Source organism: Vigna radiata, chromosome 5, assembly GCF_000741045.1.
Source record: "Vigna radiata var. radiata cultivar VC1973A chromosome 5, Vradiata_ver6, whole genome shotgun sequence".
NCBI lineage: Eukaryota > Viridiplantae > Streptophyta > Magnoliopsida > Fabales > Fabaceae > Vigna > Vigna radiata.
The window spans coordinates 11,208,539-11,227,467 of NC_028355.1; the positions used below are offsets into that span (position 1 = coordinate 11,208,539).

Genomic DNA, 18,929 nt, shown 5'->3' on the forward strand with positions numbered 1-18,929 from the left:
TGGGGGCTTTTTTAATAAAGGTCTTTTTTGGCCCTAGGGGCTTTTTTGGCCCCAACCCACATGGGCTAGGGCCAGGGCCTATTAGAGGGCCTAATTGACAGCTCTAATATTTACGACAAGATTCTTCTCATGATGCAGCTATGTATGCTAAGTAAAATTACCTTCAAAACATTCCTCTCACTCAAACAAAAACATAAAAGGACACAACAAAACAACACAACAATATGGACGAGACTGTATCTGCATAAGTACATCTTGACGCATCGCGCTTATCTGCATAATAAACCAGAATAATCTAGAGACGTGAAATATACATCTAAAGGATATTATATAATTAAAAAAAGAACTATAATAATAAAAGTTAATAGTGATTTGTTATTAAATAGAAATTATTTTACACTATTAATCATCATTAAACTTTTAGTAGAAGTGTAAATAAGCATAATTTGACAAGTACCTTCAGTGGAAGTGTTAGTAGTTACCATAGAAGATGGCAAAAATGATGGTGATGGTGAGGGTGTGGGTGGTGGTGGTGTATATGTTTGAGCCCCATAGAAGAGAGAGGAAGTTTCATATCTCATATTGCAACTAGGTCTAACAATTCTAGTTCCTATTTTACTATGGCAACAATTTGGGACTTCATTGATGGATTAAAGCAAGCAGTTATCGCAATTGGGTCCAAACAAATCAAACATTTTTTACGATCTCAGATAGCGAAGGAATTGAGAACCACCTCGTTACCACAAAACAATCAAAAAAGTGGAAAACTTTGATCATTAGGAAGAAAAAAATTTGAAGTTGGATTGTTTAAGGCTAATGAAAGAAAGAATGTTCAGTGATGGATAAGCAGAGCGAGAGAGGGAGAGAGAGAGAGAGAAAGAGAAAGGTTTTATCTTTCTGAGAGAAGTATTGGAGCCTGTACCCTCTACAAGGACGTAATCAACTCGTACCCTGTGCCAGATGTTAGCCACATCAGTTGGTTTTAAACGGTGTTAGTTTTGGAGAACTAAAATCAAAATTTTTTTAAGAATGACTAAAATATATTTTACTTTGAAAGAGAGACTAAAACCAAAATTGCTTGATAGTATAAGAACTAAAAACATATTTAACCCATTATATATTTACTCATAAATTAATTTTAATACCATAAAAATTTATACATATTTCAAATGAGTATAACAAGCTTGTATTTTTCATAAACTTACATATTTTACGTTATGAAATTATATTTCATTGAACATTTATAATGATTTGGGTAAATATAATCAACAACTTTTACTTTTATTCCTTTATTTGGATTTTAAAACTTAACAGGATTACTTTTTTTAAGGTACTTAATAAAAATCTTGAGATTACTTTCGACCGACTTTTCAATAGTTATGAGCTTAAAATTTCTACCATTAAAATCAATAAAAGAAAAGTAACATTGATACATCAAGAAAAAACATTGATTGATATTGATAAAAAATAACCTTCACCTGGATCTGGAAAAATTTACTAAAACCTTAACAGAAAAATTATAACCCAAGAAGAAGACCTTTTGCCCAAGAATCAGCCCAATTACAGAACATAAATAACCAAAAAGTGAGGCAACGAATTACCAGAACTACATGTAACTAAATGAACAATTACTCTACATTGCAAGAAATAGGTATCCATTTGGAGCTCTCTGCAATAGAAGCTAGGCCTCAGACCATGTTGGGTCTTTGGGGCAATAGTAGATTATAGAACTTATCGTGCAAGAAGAAATTCTTTCCCTTGTTATCAACAGCCTTTTTCCACCCACACCATCCCCCATTCACTATTTTCTTTAGATCATCCGAACCTGTATAGTGGGGATCAAGTATTAAAAATGCACAGTCTCCACTTGCTTCATTGTAATCTACTCCCAAGAGTGTATATGCTAGTACACCACCACCTGCACAGTACATTTAAAAAATAAAAACTCAATGAGTTGAATAAGTAAATGAAAATATACTGCAGAGTTTAGAATTTCTATCCACCATACACAGAAGGTCTGATAAATTAAGCAGAGAGAAGCAAACCCTGAGTCAAATCAAACTAACTGTATTTTGTAAGAATTGAACGAAATGGTACTTGGTTCAGTGAACTGGTGTATGAAATACAAGCCTCCCTGTCCTAATTGATTCAAACATAGATTCATCTCTTGCATGGGAGAGCTCTGCCCCTCTGGAAACTTGCCTTGCCTTTAAAATCTGTTATTGTAATAGTCCGATTGCATGCACCTCTACATACTGTATCATCGGAGCTCTCATTGAGAGAAGCTTGTCATTTGACGTATGAATACAAGAATGACCTCGCAGTTATTAAGCTCAAGCTCCAGTCTCATGAAGCCTCCATTACTACCCAATTTGCGTGGTCTAGATTGGAGCACACATTTGTCCCATTTGCATGTTGTCTTGTCTTTACTGGAAACACAATCCTTTGTACCAAATGGGAAGAAATGCTCATTTGGCTTGTCCTCTATAAACGATCTAGTACATGTGATCACTGCTCATGGAGTTCAAAAGGATTCTACCAAGATCTAAGCTGTTGTAGAGCAGCGACTCCCCACTACTTCTAAGGACGATTCTTACACCTTGCTAGTTATTATCGTAGATTCATCCAGGACTATGAAAAAAATCACCTAACCTCTTAGTTTTAACTAAGGATGTGTTTCCAAAACCAGAGGCAGTGTTGGCTGTGCAAGATGGTGAAGACTCGACACATTGTGCACAATGGCTCATCCTTCAGAAGTCACAACATGTTGAGGAAGCCACATGAGAGTCTGCAGCAACCATTCGTTCCAAGTTTCAAGATTTTAGCTTTGAGGACAAGGTTGGACAGGTTATTGATAGAAACCTTTCCTCCAGGTGGAATAAGCCCATTCAGGTCTATAGTCGGCACAAGAATAAGTTAGAGATGGGTCCTATAAGAAGGATATTTGGGGAATGGTTGATTCTGTTATATTTCCTTTTGTAACTGGTTCTGTCAGAAGGGAGCGGGGCTGGTTATATATTTTCCCTTTGTAAGAATATGGAAGATTATTGGGCGAATCCTTGAAATAGATTTTTGAGCTGAGAGATTCCTCTCTTGCTTGGGAGAGCTCTGCTCTCTAGAAACTTCCCTTGCCTTTAGAATCTATTATTGTGATTCTCTAATTGCATGCACCTATGATGCATACCATATCAACACCATTCTCCATATCATTGACAATTACAAGGATGAGGCTGCATGGGGCAACCCTTTTTCATTTGTCTCTGACCGGGTGAAAACATTGTCATGTTTACACCTGCCTATTCACTGAGACGATTCAATGAGTACCCGGCTCCAGTCAATGCCAACTGATGATGGCAAAGCCCTAGCCAAGGGACCACCCACAAAAGTCATGGCCAAGCACATACAAGAAGAATGGGCTTCATTTGAGACAGGTAGCGCAAGCTCTGATTTTCTTGAACCAGTGATTATTGTAATTAGTAGAATAGGTTTCTTTTGAGCCTTGGGTGTAGTATGCGCCAATTAGGGATAACTTAGGCTTGCTTGGGCCCCAAGTCTCCCCTAAAAGGCACAAGCTTGCTCTCCAAGTTAGGGCGAAGCTCCCTTATGTGTCTCATGCATGAGAAGAGTATAACCTTGCCACTTGGCAAGCAGTCATGATTGCATGATGCTTGTGGGTCCCTTTAGTGATTTGTCTCCTAAGGTTTTTCTCTCTCCTTTTTGGAGACAGCTTTAGGGTTTGCTTGGGCTATAAATAGGGGCCCTCTCCCATTGTAAAAACCACTTTTGAGATTAGTAAAGAAATATTGTCAAAATTATGTCATTCTACTTGTCTCCAAAAGTCACTTAGGCTAAAACCCACCTTGAGGTTTCCTCTAGCCACCCTTCTTTGAGAATTGGTCAAACACCACCCCATACTCACCTTCACCGAACCAAATCCTCCATATATCATAGCTTCCAAACCACCTTGGAGCCTCCCTTCTTACTTGGCACAATATAACTTGGTGGAAGAGCCATCAAATGCTCTTGAGCACTACACTACAGCTACTACTACTTTTGTGCCTGTAACGAAGATTCTAACTTAAGGAACAAGGAATGGATAGGATTCAACATTGCCGAGCTATTACTTTACAGAACACAACAACTTCACAGGGTAAGAAGTGTCCAAACATAGTTAGGGTTCTGATCAATTTTAAGAACACATACATTCGTTTGTTTATAATGTTAGCCAAATTGGATTACTGACAAACTGTTACAAAAAACTAATCCAGGTTCTTCAACTGTTTTAAAAGGTTTGGTTCAGTCTCATTGGTTCTTTGAACGACGCTATATAATATACGGAGATGCCATATATAAATGGAAAATAAAAGAAAAAAGTTACATAATTTACTGACCAATCATAACTGGTGTATTTTGGTTCTCAAAGTGCAATGCTAGCTCTCGACATTTTTCCGGCAGCTCAGATCCAGATCTAACATTGATGACTTTGCATGTAACCTGTTAAATCACCCGATCAAAATATTAAGAACTAAATTAGACTCACAAGAAATACATATTTCATACACTTTGTTCAATAATGGATCCAGAATTTAGATCTCTTCTTTGGGGTGAGAGGGCTCAACATATATTGTTCTCATTCTAGTCAAAGAACCATAAGCACAATGTCCAGTTGGGTTTTAGGCCCAAAAGCCCAACTGCATCTAGAGACAGTTTAATACTAAATATAAACTTGAACATTAAGAAATCCTAAGATGAGCAATACTTACACCCAAAAGTTTGTCCAAAACAAAGCTCAATTCAATTGCACCTATCCATTCCCTTGATCCAATAAAAGAAGGGTCTTTATCACCAATCTCAACAAGTGTCTGCTGTATTTCCCTGAGAAAGTTGTAGGTTTGACCAGTTAAATCATGATCTTGTACAATGACAAAACAAGATTTTGCTAGGCACAAGTGAACTTCAGCAAGACTTACTGATTCGTCAAATTTCACATTTAAATGAAAAACAAATGACTATTTAAATGACCCATTTAATATACATTGCACAATAAAAATAAAAACGTCACACAACTTTGAACCTGAAGTGACAATAAAAAATAATGAAAAATAAAATTCAAAATCAGACGAGAGTAAAATGTAAATACCTATGAGAAGGAACTTCTATGGACGTGTAGTTTTGAAGTCTGAACCATGAAATAATAGTCTGGAGAGAGCGGTATGCACAACCCCATCCCTAGGAAAATCATTGATAGGGATTTAGATTACAATATTACAAGAAAATAGAGATATTTTGTTCTAATGATATATGCAATCTGCAAGTTGTAAACATAATGATGTTTTGTTAAGTCCTTCCTTGACTAGACAAGAAGTCACACGCAGTGCATAATTGCACATAACTTGATTAGTTTTAAGCCAAAACTTAGTAAGCATGACTAGTCTTTTGTTGAACTAAGTAACAAAGTTCTTCTAACTATTTAACTTGGGCTCCCATATCACTACAATTGCTAAATTTGTTGCTACAAGAGAACTTGAACAATGAATGAAGATTCATAACATGTTACATTACACGTATTGAATAATTCAATTCAGTTTCCTCCAAAATATCCAATGCATACTTCCTTTGAGATATAGCAATACCATCATTAGATTATACTAACTCAATACCCAATAAATATTTGCTTCATCCAGGAGATGCCATGGTGGTCACAGCCGGTAAGAACAATGTCACCAACATATACTATCAAATAAACACATCTAACACTTGAGTAACGGTAAAAGATAGAATGATCTGTCTCAATTTGAGTCATACGAAATTGTTGAACAACGCTACTAAGTTTTCCAATTCAGGACCTAGGAGATCCTTTTAGGCCATATAAAGATTTGCAAAGACAACATACCAATACAAAAGACTCCCCTAAGCAACAAATCTAGGAGGTTGCTCCATATAAATTTCTTCCTATAAATCTCTATTGAGAAAAACAATTTTGATATCTAGATGATAAAGAGAACATTGTTGAAGAGCAGCCATGGCTAAATATATACAAACAAAAGCCAACTTTGCCACTAGAAAAAAAGCATAACCATAATCCAATCCAAAAATTTATGTAACCTTTGGCCACAAGTCGAGCTTTGAGGCGATTAATAGTACCATTAGGACAAACTTTTATAGAAAAAATCCACCTGCAACAGACAATCGATTTCCTAGATGGTAATGGGATGAGCTCCCAAGTTCCACTATTTTAAGGAACACGTAGTTCATCTAGCATGACTTGACACCAACAAATGGACTAAGGCATCACTAACAAATTTAGGAATACACAATAGGCATGTATAAAAAGGTGAAGATAATCTATAGTAACTTAAAGTAATATAATGTGATGAGGGATTACGAGTAGAATGTGTATCTCTATAGAGGACAATTGAAAGGTCAAACTCAATTGTCGAAGCCGAAAGAGAAAAAATAGTTGGCACTTGAAGTGAGTCACTTGATGGTTATTGGAACGATGTCTTCAAATATAAACCAAAAGAGGTGGTGGAGGAGAGAATCTGACGGTGGACTAGGCACAACAGGAGGATCATAGACAACAAGAATATTAACTGTAATAGACAAAGACACATCAAAAGAAGAAGGACCCTTAGAGTAAAAAGGAAAGGAAACTTATTGAAGGTGATATCTGCAAAAACAAAATAGCAGTTAAGAAAAGGAGAAAAACACTTGTATACTTTTTGTGATAGAGTAAATCCTAAAAGAACGCATTTGTGTGATCTAGGAGATAATTTATCAAGACCAGGATTAAAATTATGAGCAAAACATGTAGATCAAAAATCCTTTAGAGGCAAGGAATGGAGAGGTTCATCAGGAAATTAAATAGAGTAAGGAATTTTGTTATCTAAAACCAAAGTAGCAAATGACTAATAAGATAACATACAATAAGAAGAGTATCACCCAAAAAATGTTGAGGAACCTCACCATGAATTAAAGGACTACGAGTTGTTCCAACTATTTTGTTAAGGCGTAAAAACATATTAAGTTTGATGGAGAATGCCATAAGAAACCACAAATTGTTTAAAAGAATTTGAAAGATATTCACGACCATTATCACTTGGCAAAGTTTGAACAGAAACACCAAACTGAGTTTTTATTTTGTTATAAAAGGTTTGAAAGATATAAAATAAATCAAAAGGATTTTTCATTAAAAATAACCCGGTACATATGGAATAATCATCAATAACATGAATAGGTCTCTAAATGCCAAAAAGGCAAAAGGGGACAAAGCATGATGTCAGACACTAATAGGAAAGGAACTACAACTATGTTTCCCTAATTGACACGATTCACACCATACTAGATAACTTGGACAAATTGGGAACAAGATGTAGCAATTTGGCCAAATTGCAATGACCTATCTAAGCATGAAGGAGACATGGAGACTCCATAACTGTGCCAAAATGTGTAAAAGAGCAAAGCTGATAAAGACTCACATCCAATGACAATCACTTGCCTCGAACTCCGATCTTGTAAACAAACAAAATTTTTGGTAAAAGAAAAACACAATCAAAAGAACGAGTTAGACGACTAATAGATAATAAGTTAAAAGGAGATCCAGGGACATAAAGAACATTATCAATGGATAAAAAAGGAAAAAGATTAATTGTCCCAACACCATAAGCTGAAATCCTAGACCCATTAGTCATTGTAACAAAAGGTAAACTATCTAGAGAGGATAAAGAAGAAGAAAAATATTTATTACCGGTAATGTGATTTGTGGCTCCTGAGTTAAGAACCCAAGGACCAACAGAAGAAGATTGAGTCAAACCAACAAAAGATACACCTATGCGTGCAACAAAAGTGAAACTAGAGGTTTGACGATCCTAACACCATTTAAGAAATTCATTGAAGAGAGCATATTTGTTGGCGCTACCAGATGGAGGAGGATCCACAATATTAAATGATTGTGAGGGAGGATCAGTCTGAGCAAATATAATAAATCGAGGAGGACGACCATGTAATGCATAACATCTATCAATCTTGTGGCCTAGTTTGCCACAAAGGTCAAACTTTTTATGCCCTTTTCCTGGCTTACAAAAGCAATTGTGATCATCACATTGAGATGCCAAAACAGAGGAATCATCAACATAAACAGGTGTATCATTAATGGGTTCACTTGGCGCACGCAAAAGGGTGGAACAAGTAGAAGTAAAATTGGGTACATCAAGGAAACTTCAACATGGGAATATTTATCAGCAAGTCTGTGTAATGCCAATACCATGAAGAACTTCGACCGTTGCTCTATATCTTGGGCAAGAGTAGAGGTAGGAGGTAATAACTCATTAAATTCATGAAAAAGAACATGAATTGTAACCAAATAATCAATCATGGAGTCCTAAATTCGAAAAGCAACAACATTGAAGAGATGATCTCGTAGTAGGCGATCGGTACCAAAGAGGAGTAGCGGTGTGCCACCACACATGACAATGAAACTAACAAAGGCACAACTTTGAATGGCGCGTGAGGGAGTGTGCTGGTAGCTTTGATGGCACAGCCTGGCCGAGACTATCAATACCATGTGGTCGACAATTTTAACTGAAACTCCCACGACAATGATCGTGGTGGTGGTGGCAACAGTTGCAATGGCGCTGCAGTGGCGGCAACGATTGCAGTGGCAAGGACGATGAAAAATGCCAAAAACCCAAAAGTCTAGATACCATACTGAATATAGTGAAGATGTAGGAATGGGGTTAATCTCCCTTGGGTAAAACATACACATAGGGTAATATATTTATAATAAAGAAAATGTGGACTAAGCTTAACGACAAATGAATATGTAAAAATAACATAATTAACAAACGAACATGTTTCCCTAATTAACATAAAACGAAATATATCTAAAAATACGAAAGGAGACATCAAGTTGAAACCATGTGTTTCTAAGACAAAACAAATGCTTTATTTATATTTAAAATAATAAATAAAGGAAATTTGATATTCTCTAATAATAAAGATATGATACTGGCATATATAAAAATATACCTAATATTACATATATAATCTCAATATTCCTAATTATTAATATAATTATAACGAAAACGATTTACATATATATTTTCCTTTTATGCAAACTAGTTGGTTACGTGACATTTAATTCCCTACTGCACATAAATGCAATGTAAGCAGCTTTCTGTCCCCATAAGCACCCATAACACCTTATCCTAACCAATCACAATTAAACCCCCTGCCTCGCTAAATACACTACACTACGTCAGAGAACCTGAAAGGAAACCAGCAAGGAAATGCCAAAGAGTCCAACGTTCGAAATTTGTCATTCATAGTTTCATTACAAACACAAACCAAACTATTAATAGACTAGTTCAATTTTGTTTTTTAATATTATTTTCTAGTATAAACAATTTCAAACCATAATTTGGGTTCAAATAATTTCTCCCTATTGCTATCCAAACGATAATTTTCAACTGCTTAAACAAGATTAGGTTAATCAGATAATATCAAACCAGTCAGCATTAATTCTAATATTGTTCTTTGGTGCTCTCAAGGAAGATGGAACTGTTCCTTGGCTACGAGGTGATTATTCAAATTTTAAAACCTATCGTATTTTTAAAGGAGGTAACAAATGTGTTGAGAGATTAGCGAGTTTGCCGGTGGATTTGAACAAGAATTTGTTTGGTTTGAAAATATGCCTACTTGTTTGAAGCTAGATATTTTTAGAAATAGATTTGGTTTACCCAAGAATAGATATTATTGATTTCATGGGTTTGGGTTTGTCCCCCATGTTTGTTTGCATCCTTTATTTTTCCTTTTGCCTTTTTAATAATATTATCATCATGGAGCATATGATTGTTGAGGTATGAAGTGTCAACCTAGTTGGGATGTCATATTCTCATAATGGTGTGATCTTGATTGACGCCTTTACTTAAAAAAAAAAAATTACTTAGCAGAAGAATTGCAATTACCGAATCATTATAACCTTCATGAAGATAATGGAAGTATTCATATGAACCTTGAACAAGGGAAACAGTTCCCCCCGTAACTGCATAAACCACAACCATTTCAAATGAGACAAAGAAGAATTACATTTAGAATAAGAAACAGACCAGAAAAGCAACTTACCCCCACTACTTGGAATCCCAAAGTGGACATCTCTGAGCAAAGTCGAACCTAGTATTACCAATAAATATTAAGAAACTTAGAGCATATGACATATGTTAAGGAGTTAGTATAAGAAAATACAACCTGAAAAGAGGCAGATGTAATCTTAATCCTTAGAGCACCTATAGACCATAAAGAGCAACTCATTCAGGTGTATATATTACCTTTCTGTAGAGAGATCATCCCAATGCTCTTGACTTTCGAAAAATCCAAGGCATTAGAAATTCTAAGAAGGGGACGATCATAGGGTAATCCCAACCTTGAGTGCAGGGATCTCCTAACTTCAACTGCATAAAGCATGAGTACCTCATAAATCACAATTACTAACATGCTGAGGTCACAAATGAAAAAGTAGATTGGAAAAACCCAAATGTTATAGTATAGTTTTTTCTATACTTTCTAATGGCAAGTACATTGTAAAAGAATTATCCTATGATATCTATTTTAGAGTTCAATAGCATACCTTGCTTCATTTCTGTCTCCCCAAAACTTAGTTCATAGAAAACAGTTATTGGATGCAGAATACCAGAAGGACTGAAGTGATAAGATTTTGGCTGAAAAATACATAAGTTGCTAGTCAGTCAAAAGAACAATGAGTGTTAAACACAGTGAAAATATATCTTTACTATGAAACAACAATAACTTAAATAATAAAATTTCACATAAATAAAATCAACTTCTTTAGTCAATTTGACCAGGTTGTTCACTAATAATCATTATGGTGTTTTGCAAAACTGAATAATTTTTTTTCTACATACCACACTTTCATTATGGGAGAATATGCAAATTCATACCACTAGTGCCTCACGTCAATGAATATTAATTTCTATTTTTTTCATTTGCACAACCAATCCTTAGCAACTATCAAAAGTAATGTGTCTGGTTCTTCCATTTAAGCTAGAAATATTCCATAATTGTAAAACAGATGTTCATATATTTGAAGGTGCAGATGAACACCATTATGTGTATTCATCCTGATGCATTACAACCCATATTGAATTGAAATTGTCACTTTCACAGGTGAGTTGTACTATACAAAGAAATAATGCACATATTTGAGAGTATATTACTATATTTTCAAGAGAAAAGCAAAAAAGAAAAAAAAAAATCCATTTGAAACTCTAATGATAGGATTGAGGAAATACAATAAATCATTGTACATGCATTTCTAGTGAATTGGAATCACCGTGAAATTTAGAACCATGGAAAGCTTATGTAACTGGAAAGATGAATCCATTTTCTCACCTGGGGATGTTGTGCCAATAGGTTAGGCAACATTAACTTTTGCACTGTATTTAACTGGTCAACTAAGCCAGGTATGATTAAACTTGAAACTGCATATTTTAGTGGAAGCTCCCTGGAAGAATAGCAGAGTACATCTAGCTTAATATCCACAACAAGGAGTCTAGCTTCCTCCTCAACTGAAAGCAATCATTCAACTTCAAATAAGAAAAGCTACAAACAAAAAGTAAATCATATTTTTCAATGAGCATATACTGGACATCAAATACAATCCACTAATCTTGACCTGGAAAGTATTCTGCAACAGGTACAGTAGAAGCTGATGATGTCCCGAAGCTATTAAAGAGAACACTAACTTGAATAGTATCTGCATTCTAAGAAGATGAAAATTTCACAAAATGGGCAATGGTAGTCATTTGACTATTCATTATGTACATGACAGAAAGGAAATATAATAAAAACAGGATAAAAAAGTAAAATCACAAATACTATCAGAAAATATATGAAAAAAACCAAAAAGTAGAAAAAAAAATGTGAGAAGATAAAAAAACACCATAACATTTGTTACCTCTGCAGAAAAAACTGGTGAGCCTGCTTTACTGTGATTGGAAAAGTATGAACATGATAGTGAGCTTGCATTGGAGCCATCATCATCTTCAGCCAAAGTCTTGATCTTGGAGAGGTCTGCATAAAAGTCTAATTGTACACCTCTAATTATGACAGAAAGAGGTATATCCAGAGAGGTTTTGTTTGTTGTTTCTAACATGTACACAGCCTGAGGGTCTCTTAACTTGGCAATAAGAGCTTCAATAGCTTGTACATATGCCTTCTCAACATCTGCAGAACAAATTTGTCCAGAATTTATTGCATTTAGAACAAAGTGATAGTGATGGATGTATGTCAGATAATTCCATACTGTTCAGACGTTTTCCTGTGAATCTGAACACTAAAACATACCCAAATTCTACTACATCAAATTGTATTGATTCTACATCACCTCTTGACTCCCAGCAGTTCTGTTGAATTCATATTTCTACTGTGAATCTCTAATTTCACTGTCCACTATCCTCTGTAACCCAATATTTTTTGGTTTCACATTAAAATATTGTTGTATAGAATCTTGAACTCAAATTAAAGTCTTTCCAACTAGAAATTTCATTGTAGATCACAGCTAGAGTCCTGTGCTAAACAACTTCCATCAACAAAGGTCCTATTTTGCAGCTCTCTGCGGCCTTAACTTTTCTCAACACAAGAAAGTTAGCGGAATTTGAACGTGGTATTCTGCTCAATCATTACATTGCACCTCTGTATTGCCTTCATTTTTCTCACAAAGCCTAAATCCTGCTTTTTTTTCTTTTAGGTCTAATCCCTATCGTTGTCAATCATAGACTAATCCCCAAGGGTGTAGAGTATCTAAAGGACAAGTTCTCTACCCACATATGCTTCTCAAATCACACGATTAGAGATCAAACCCGTCATATGCTTAAAGAGGATAGCGGTATGTAAACTAAAGGGCCCGAACTACTCGCACACGTGTCACACCTTGTGATAATCCCCACTTTGTTTAATAATATGGCAGTGAGAAATTGTTTGTAAACATAAGGACATCTAAGGAGACGTCAAGAAGATCTCCGGAGGACCCCTTTTAGACTTATCCGACTAGACCAATCATTCATGCGCCTATTTGGTTAAGGACAATATAATCTTCCTATAAGCTACTCTTAAACCCGAATGCAAACCTAAAGTGAAATGAGAAACTTACAAAATACAACATTGTGACTCTGATTAATAAGAACAAAAGTTAAATATAAAAGGATCATTCAGTTGCAGCAGAGATTATGTTTCTTCAAATATCAACAACTTCACTGAACCAGACAGATAAAGCGCGAGAATAAGGAAAACCTACCGGTTGGATTTTTGAGAGCATAATAGACTGGCAACTTAATGGGAAGCTCACAACGAAGCAGGCAAGCATTCTCCCACAAACATTTCTCCGAATCCCGTTCCTCTATTACCGATGGAACAGCCTCAAGGCTAGTCGCATTCCCACTCTCAGACACAAAAAACCGCAGATCGCCAGAATCTGAACCGCAAACCGCTCCAATCAGCTGGCAATCCCTTCCTTCCCGATAGAGAAGTTTCCGTAATGAACGAGCGGCGTCCACGGCCGCACGAGCGTCGGAATCCTCGCCGGAGGCTACGGCTCCGATGAGTTCGAAGCCTTTAGGGAGGAGTGTGCGCAGGTCCTCCGATTCCTTGTGGAAATCGGGCAAGGAGGAGGAGGGGAGAGAATGGATACATCGGAGAAAGGAAGCGACGGTGAGCGGCGGGAGGAACGGGGATCCAACTAGCCAGAAATGGATTCCCGGGTCGGATCCTTTGGTGTTGAGTTGCTTCGGGCGGCATAGCAGTCTCACGCCACGGTGATTATCATCGGCCATCGAAATTGTCCTTGTTTCCTGCCTCCAATTCCAATTCAACGAAACAATGGAATTGGGGGCAACGGTTTCTCTTTTCACTTGAAAGGGTACGAACCAGTGTGTGCCTTCATGGTCAGTTATGTTTTGTTGGCTTAAGGGTTATTAATAAGAAAAAGGTTTAAATCATTTATGGTCCTTATTTTTATTTTTTTAGGTATTTTCAAATTTGTCATTTCTTTTTAAATTTTTCCAATTGAGTCTTTATAAGTGTTAATTTCAAATTAAAAATCGTAAATAATATTGAAATTGTGCAAAGATGGGTAGATGACGTGTTTAATATTTAACTTTCAGGTGAAACGTGTAGGAAACTAAGTGATACGTGTTGCATTTTAGTAAACCTCCTTTTGACATTTTGGTGGTACTTTTAACACTCAGTTTCTGCCACATTTCGCCTGAAAGATAAACATTGAACACGTCATCTATCCACCTCTGCACAATTTCAATATTGTTTATGATTTTTAACGGCAGGAGCTAATTTGTTTGAAATTAACACTTATAAGAACTCAATTAAGAAGATTTAAAAAAAGGGAACCAATTTGAGAATACCTAACAGAAATAGGAACGCCTAAATAGTTTAAACCTAAGAAAAAATAGTTTTTTAGATAAATAATGAACTTACACCAATAAGTATGCGCACATTTTAATTTTAGAGTAATAGAAAAAAAAATACGTACATATTTAAAAAAAAAAAAAAAAAAAAAAAAAAAAAAAAAAAAAACTAGCTTAATATCATTGTTGGCTATTTTTGTTATGTTTGTGGGACTATTTTGTTGTAATGTTTAATTCAGTCCTTTTATATTAATTTATGTTCAATTTGGTTTTTTAGCTAATAAGGTTTAAATTGTTAATGACAATAAGTTTACCGTACTCATGAGTGAATTCCATAATAATTATTAACTGACACGTCTAGGATAAGAGTTGACTAAATGATGTGCGAACTATATAAGAGATTATATTGAACATTCGAACAAAATAAATCTCATATCAAACAAAATTGACAAAAATAAAAACCAACAGTACCAAAAAACTAATACTAATATACAATCAAATTTGAAAAATCAATAAAAAATTTAAATTTTTAAAATAAAAGGTGAAAGATTCCATATTAACTTATATATTTTCCTTTAACAAGGTTACTAAATAAAAAGTTATACGCATAAGTGGAGTTCAAACAAAATCAATCAAATTTAAGGTTTTAAAGTAAAATTATAAAAACATTTATTATTAAATTAAAATGAAATATGTCAATATTTGTTATATCAAACTAATTATTTATCTTAGATTTAAGTATAAAGCAAGTATATATTTTAAAATAATTATTAATATAAAAGCATTATTTATTAAGCGAAAAAAATAATCAACATAATAAAGCAATGAGACATATTAGTCGTTTATATATAATACTCATAACTTTTCTTTTCCTACTTTTTCTTATTGCACATAGGTTTGGTTAATATTTTTGTCATAATATTTATTTAGTTAATTTATTGTGATTCCTTTTTTTTTTCTTTATCTTCAATTTAGTCTTCATTTTATTTAAAGGAATTAATGTAATTTTGCATGTAAAACTTTTTTTATTATTCTCTTGATCATTCTTATTCTTTTGTTACTTCTTTTGTTACTTCTTTTGTCATCCTGAATCAACAATAATCATTAATTCCATTAAGCATTGTCTTGCCACCTCTATTTCTCACTTATCAAATCCACCTTTTCAACAATTGTATATGTCAAAGCGGTAGCAGCGGAATGGTTAACGTGGAATAACAAATCAGAAGGATTTTTGATATTAATGTGTGCCTTTTAATTTCTACTCAATTTATCTTACTATGCAAATAATAATAGTAAATAACAAGAATAAGGTTAAGAGAAATTTGCATAGGTGATTTTTATACTGGTTCCGATCTTACCAATCCGACGTCCAGTCGCTTATCTTAAATCAAGATAGACAATTCACTAAGCACAAAACAATTACAAACAACATTCACAAAGAAACAATTTGTAAAAGTTTAGAAACCACCTCTCTTGATGCAACAAGAGGTGAACCTGCACCTCCTTTGAGTCTTCACAAAGGATGAAACACTTCCTTCGAATACTTCACGAAGGATGAAACACCTCCTCCGAATACTTCACGAAGGATGATCCTCTCCCACACACCTCTTCAGACGCACTAAGGACGAACCAGTTATTCCTCTGTCACCATAGATAAGAGTTTCCTTAGCTGAACAAGAGCACACAATTCTCAAAGAGTTTTGAGTATTTGAGCACAAGGGAAGAGTTGTTGTTGATGGATAAGGAAAGCCTATCTATAGACTCAAGCAAATACTCTTCCATTCTTCATAACTGGCCATTTAACGCTTTTAGTCGATTAATATTAATGTTTATCGATTAAAAAGAGTACAACGATTAGTTTTCAAAATCCAGAAAACTCCAACGGCTAGTTTTAATTGATTATTCTCAGAATTAATCGATTAGTTAATCGATTAAAATAGGTAATAATCGATTATTTTTGTACTAGTTGAGTTTTCAGCACCTGTAACGTTTTTATCGATTATAACTTGGTTTATTCGATTAAAACTGTGCGTTTTTTATTCTGAACAGCAAATATAAAGTATGAAGGTACAAGAATCAAAACCTACTACAAATATAAGTCCTAAACATCAAACTACAATTATTACAAAAGTTTTTTATAACAAAAACAAGTCTTCAAAGGATCTTCATGAATCTTGATAAATCTTGACTTGATTTGGGCATCATCAAAACTTCATCTTCATCATTTTGCTAACGTTCTCCCCCTTTTTGATGATGATCAAAAACTCCTTTGATTTAAAGCTTTTGGTAATAATTTGGATAAAAACACAACTTATGGAGAAAAAGAGCATTGGTGAATGAACACAAGTAAGAAGATAAGATTTAAACATTTTCTCCCCTTTTTTATCATAATTAAAAAACTGTGTTTTTTGTTCTCCCCCTAAGATAATATTCCCCCTTAATAAAGGCATGTACGCATATGAGCTAAATATTTTTCAAAATTAAAGATTTATTCAAACATACACAATAAGAGATTTAAAACATATAATTTTAGGATAAAGAACTTTTAAAAAAATTAAAATAAAATTATACATTGATCCATACAAGATAGGAATTTTAAAGCATATATATAAATATGGCCAAATTTTCAACAATGCAAAAACAAAAAGCACAAAATGGATCAAAAATGCAATCCTAAGATTTCTAAAATTCCTAGATCTCTTCTAATGTTTACCACTTTGGATATATCTCCAATTTCATAATGATATTTTGTTGAGATCTTCATCTTGAGGATTGTCATTATTCTTTGCCTCATTTGTTGTCTTGTGCAAGCCTTCATTATTACCTGCATCTGATTCAACTGACTCAAGACGTTTTGCCTCAAGGTCCACAATTTTATCAAAGACAACATGCTTGGAATAAAATTTTCTCAAATTTTGTTTTTCCAAAAAGAAAAATTAAATATTTAAAAAAAATCTTAAAAGTTAAACATTGTCCTTTGGGTTATATTAAAAAAACTTGAAATCATTTTACAACCTAGACATATCTACCACTTGGAACACCAAAATGCTTAATTTTATATTTATTTAGGTATGACCCTTTTTCATACAATAAAAGCGTGATGTAAAGTTTGTGTTCCTATAAGTTGTTCCTTTTTCTACCCATGTTCTACAGGTTCTATTATTATGTTTAATTTTAATTTACGGAACATACTTATTTTTAACAACCTTATTTTCATTATTTTTACTACATTCTCCAAAGGTTGTGTGTTCTAGTAGTTTCTTAAAATTTTCACAAGAAGCACATTCATCACTACTAGTAAATTTTCCCTTTTCCAAAAATAAAACTTTATTTTTTCCAAAATTATTTTCAAAGTTTAATTTTAAATTTTTATTTTCTTCAAGAATATTTTCAAATTCTAATTTTAAATTTTTAAAATCCTTTTTCAATTTCTTATAGCTTTATCTAATTTTCCTGATTCAATTATTAAAGCAGCATAAGTTTTATGCAATTCACATTTACTAAATTGACTATAATTGTCATAATTTCTAGATGTACTTACTTAGCTTCTAACGTCGTCGTCTGCCACTAAACAAATAAATGCTTGCTCATCAAAATCACCCATACTTGATATTGTGCTTCATGAAGAGCTTGAAGCATACTCTTCCATGATTACTGAGTTGTTTTGAGCACACTTAAATTCATCTATGTCTTCGTGGGTTACTCTCAGCACTTCCCACATTTCTTGAGCAGTCTTATAGACAGATATCGTGTAAAGGGGAAGAACTTCAACATGTTAAACTGTAATATCCATGAAAAATATCTATTCTAATAAATAGTAATAAATTTTAGCATTATTATTAGTAATAATAATTTTAATGAATAGAAAATATAATTAAGGTTAGAAACATTTAAATTACTATAGAAAATTATAATAATTTCAGAAGGAGGGGTTTAAAATTTTGAGAACCTATTTTAGAAGGTTTTGTAAAAAAAAAAAAAGTGAATAGTAAAATGTGAATAGTAAAAAAAAATAAAATAAATTGAGAGGATAAGAATTTCAGAGTTGCATGATTGAGGAAGGATAAGATTTGCAAGTGGTGATTAAAATATTAATAAAATAATATTAAAATAATAAATAATATTAAAAAAAATAATTTAAATAGTAAAATTTTTGGACTATAAATAGCCATGGGAGGAGAGCTTATTCTGCACAAAGAGAGGAAGAATCAAGTGAGAAATCTTGAGAAGAAAGAATTACGAAGAAAATTTTAGAAGAGTAGAGGTTCTAGAGGGTTTTCGGGAGAACAGATTCGAAGCAAGAAATTGAGTCTGAAATAGAGGTAAGGGGAGCTAACCTTTCTAAGTTTTTATATTATAAAATATTTTTTTATAACTATTTATGTCTTAAAATTTTATGCAATTACTGTTAATGAAAAACCTATGTGCTTGTTGTATAACTATTTGAATTTCTGTGATAATATTATATGTTGTTGTTTTGAATCTGTGAATAAGAAA

The 18,929-nt window shown here is 33.7% G+C and overlaps 1 protein-coding gene across 1 annotated transcript; it reads right to left on the minus strand.

The window, feature by feature from the left end:
• Nucleotides 1–1,426: 1,426 nt before the first annotated feature.
• Nucleotides 1,427–13,974, minus strand: LOC106762307 (probable Ufm1-specific protease). The gene is made up of 12 exons (XM_014646140.2): nt 13,310–13,974; nt 11,972–12,240; nt 11,690–11,777; nt 11,407–11,582; nt 10,625–10,715; nt 10,326–10,448; nt 10,123–10,170; nt 9,966–10,042; nt 5,141–5,229; nt 4,764–4,875; nt 4,392–4,494; nt 1,427–1,918 (listed from the first exon to the last, which is right to left on the minus strand). Exons 1-12 carry the CDS (start codon nt 13,842–13,844, stop codon nt 1,689–1,691), a joined length of 1,941 nt encoding a protein of 646 aa, XP_014501626.1. The 5' UTR covers nt 13,845–13,974; the 3' UTR covers nt 1,427–1,688.
• Between the last annotated feature and the right edge of the window lie 4,955 nt (nt 13,975–18,929).

Bases quoted from the DNA above. Each gene is read 5' to 3' on its own strand.
- LOC106762307 (XM_014646140.2), bottom strand. From the start codon at position 13,844: ATGGCCGATGATAATCACCGTGGCGTGAGACTGCTATGCCGCCCGAAG. The intron at 10,449-10,624 runs GTATGCTATTGA...TGCTTTATGCAG, and splicing joins GGAGACAGAAATGAAGCAAG to TTGAAGTTAGGAGATCCCTG. The intron at 10,043-10,122 runs GTAAGTTGCTTT...TGGTTTATGCAG, and splicing joins TGGGATTCCAAGTAGTGGGG to TTACGGGGGGAACTGTTTCC.